We start from the raw sequence: 1,348 nt of genomic DNA on the forward strand, positions 1-1,348 counted from the left end.
GTTTGGGGGCGTTTGGAGGGGTTTTGTGTGCATTTAGGGGGTATTTGGGGTGTTTGGAGAGGTTTTGGGGGCGTTTAAGCGCATGTGGAGGGGTTTTGGGGGCGTTTGGGGGGTGTTTGTGTGCATTTAGGGGGTGTTTGGGGGCATTTTGAGGGGGTTTTGGGGGTGTTTGGGGGCGTTTGGAGGGATTTTGGGGGTGTTTGGGGGTTTTGGGGCAAGAAAGCTGGATTTTGGTCCTGCGTGGCCGAGAGGCGCCGTGGGGGGCGTGCGCGGACCTTTTGCTGCTTGGTGCCGTGGGGAAACCTCGGTGCCAGGGCTTGGGAGGGGGAAAAGGGATCAGAAAAAGGGGCTGAAAACCACAGAAAGGAGCCAAAACGGAGCCGGGCGCCGCCGAGAGCTGGGCTTGTGTGGCCTGCAGCCGGGGGGGGGGCTGGGGGCCGAGGGTTTTAGGCCGAAAAAGGCGAGGTTTGGGTCGGGTGGAAGGCAGAAATCGGGGGCGTTGCGCACGGTGAGACCCGCGCAGGGCTGCCCGGAGCAGCTTCGGGTCCCCCGTCGCTGCCGTTAGGCTGTGAGACCCCCCCCCCGTGGGGTGAAAACCAGCGCGGGGGGGGGGGTACAAACGAGGAATCCGGGGGGGGGGGGGCGAGCAGGAGGGGGCCGCCCCCCACCCCCGTGCCCTGACGGGAGCCCTCTGCCTCTTTTCCAGCCCAGAACGTGACGGTGGACGAGATCGTCAGCGCCTACAAGCAAGCCTGCCAGAAGCTCAACTGCAAGCAGATCCCCAAGCTGCTGAAGCAGATCCAGGTAGGGGGCACCCCCGGGGGGGGGGACCCCCCAAAAGCGGCTCCGGCACAACTCCTCCCCCCCCCCCCCCCATCAAGGAGCCCAATTAGCAGGATATTTCTGCCTCATTTTGCCGTTGAGGCTGAGGGGGGACATGGCACGAGGGGGGGGTGGATGCCACAAGGGGGGGACACGTCTCGGGGAGGGGGGACACGCCACAGGGGGGGGGGGACACGCCACGGGGGGCAGGGGGGCACGCCACAGGCTCGTTCTCGCAGCGTTTTGGCCCTCGGGGGTTATGGAAACGAAAACGTCCCCGCGGGGGCAGCGGGGCTGAGCCGGGCTTTGCCCCGGGGGCCTGGCGTGAATCCGAGCCCCCCCCCCAGCTCTTCTCGGCGTCGGGATTTGCCCAATTTCCCGCGTTATCTCCTCGATTTCCCGCCTTATCTCCTCGATCCGGCGGGGGAATTCCCCTCCCGCCCACCAACCCCTCTTTGTCTCTTCCAGGAATTCAAAGATCTGGCCCCCAGGATAGATTGCCTGGACCTGAAAGGTAACCCCCCCC

The 1,348-nt window shown here is 65.2% G+C and overlaps 1 protein-coding gene across 1 annotated transcript in view; it reads left to right on the forward strand.

Annotated features, from left to right (window-relative positions):
* Nucleotides 1-687: 687 nt before the first annotated feature.
* The window catches only part of LOC118159560 (protein phosphatase 1 regulatory subunit 37-like), a gene marked incomplete at both ends in the record, with an annotated part of 4,733 nt that continues 4,072 nt past the window's right edge, over nt 688-1,348 (forward strand). Inside the window, 2 exons of the mRNA XM_035314143.1 lie at nt 688-804; nt 1,291-1,336. Of these exons, the coding sequence (XP_035170034.1) occupies nt 688-804; nt 1,291-1,336 (163 nt within the window). The remainder of the gene's footprint in view (nt 805-1,290; nt 1,337-1,348) is intronic.

This window comes from Oxyura jamaicensis, unplaced genomic scaffold (genome assembly GCF_011077185.1).
Source record: "Oxyura jamaicensis isolate SHBP4307 breed ruddy duck unplaced genomic scaffold, BPBGC_Ojam_1.0 oxyUn_random_OJ71000, whole genome shotgun sequence".
NCBI lineage: Eukaryota > Metazoa > Chordata > Aves > Anseriformes > Anatidae > Oxyura > Oxyura jamaicensis.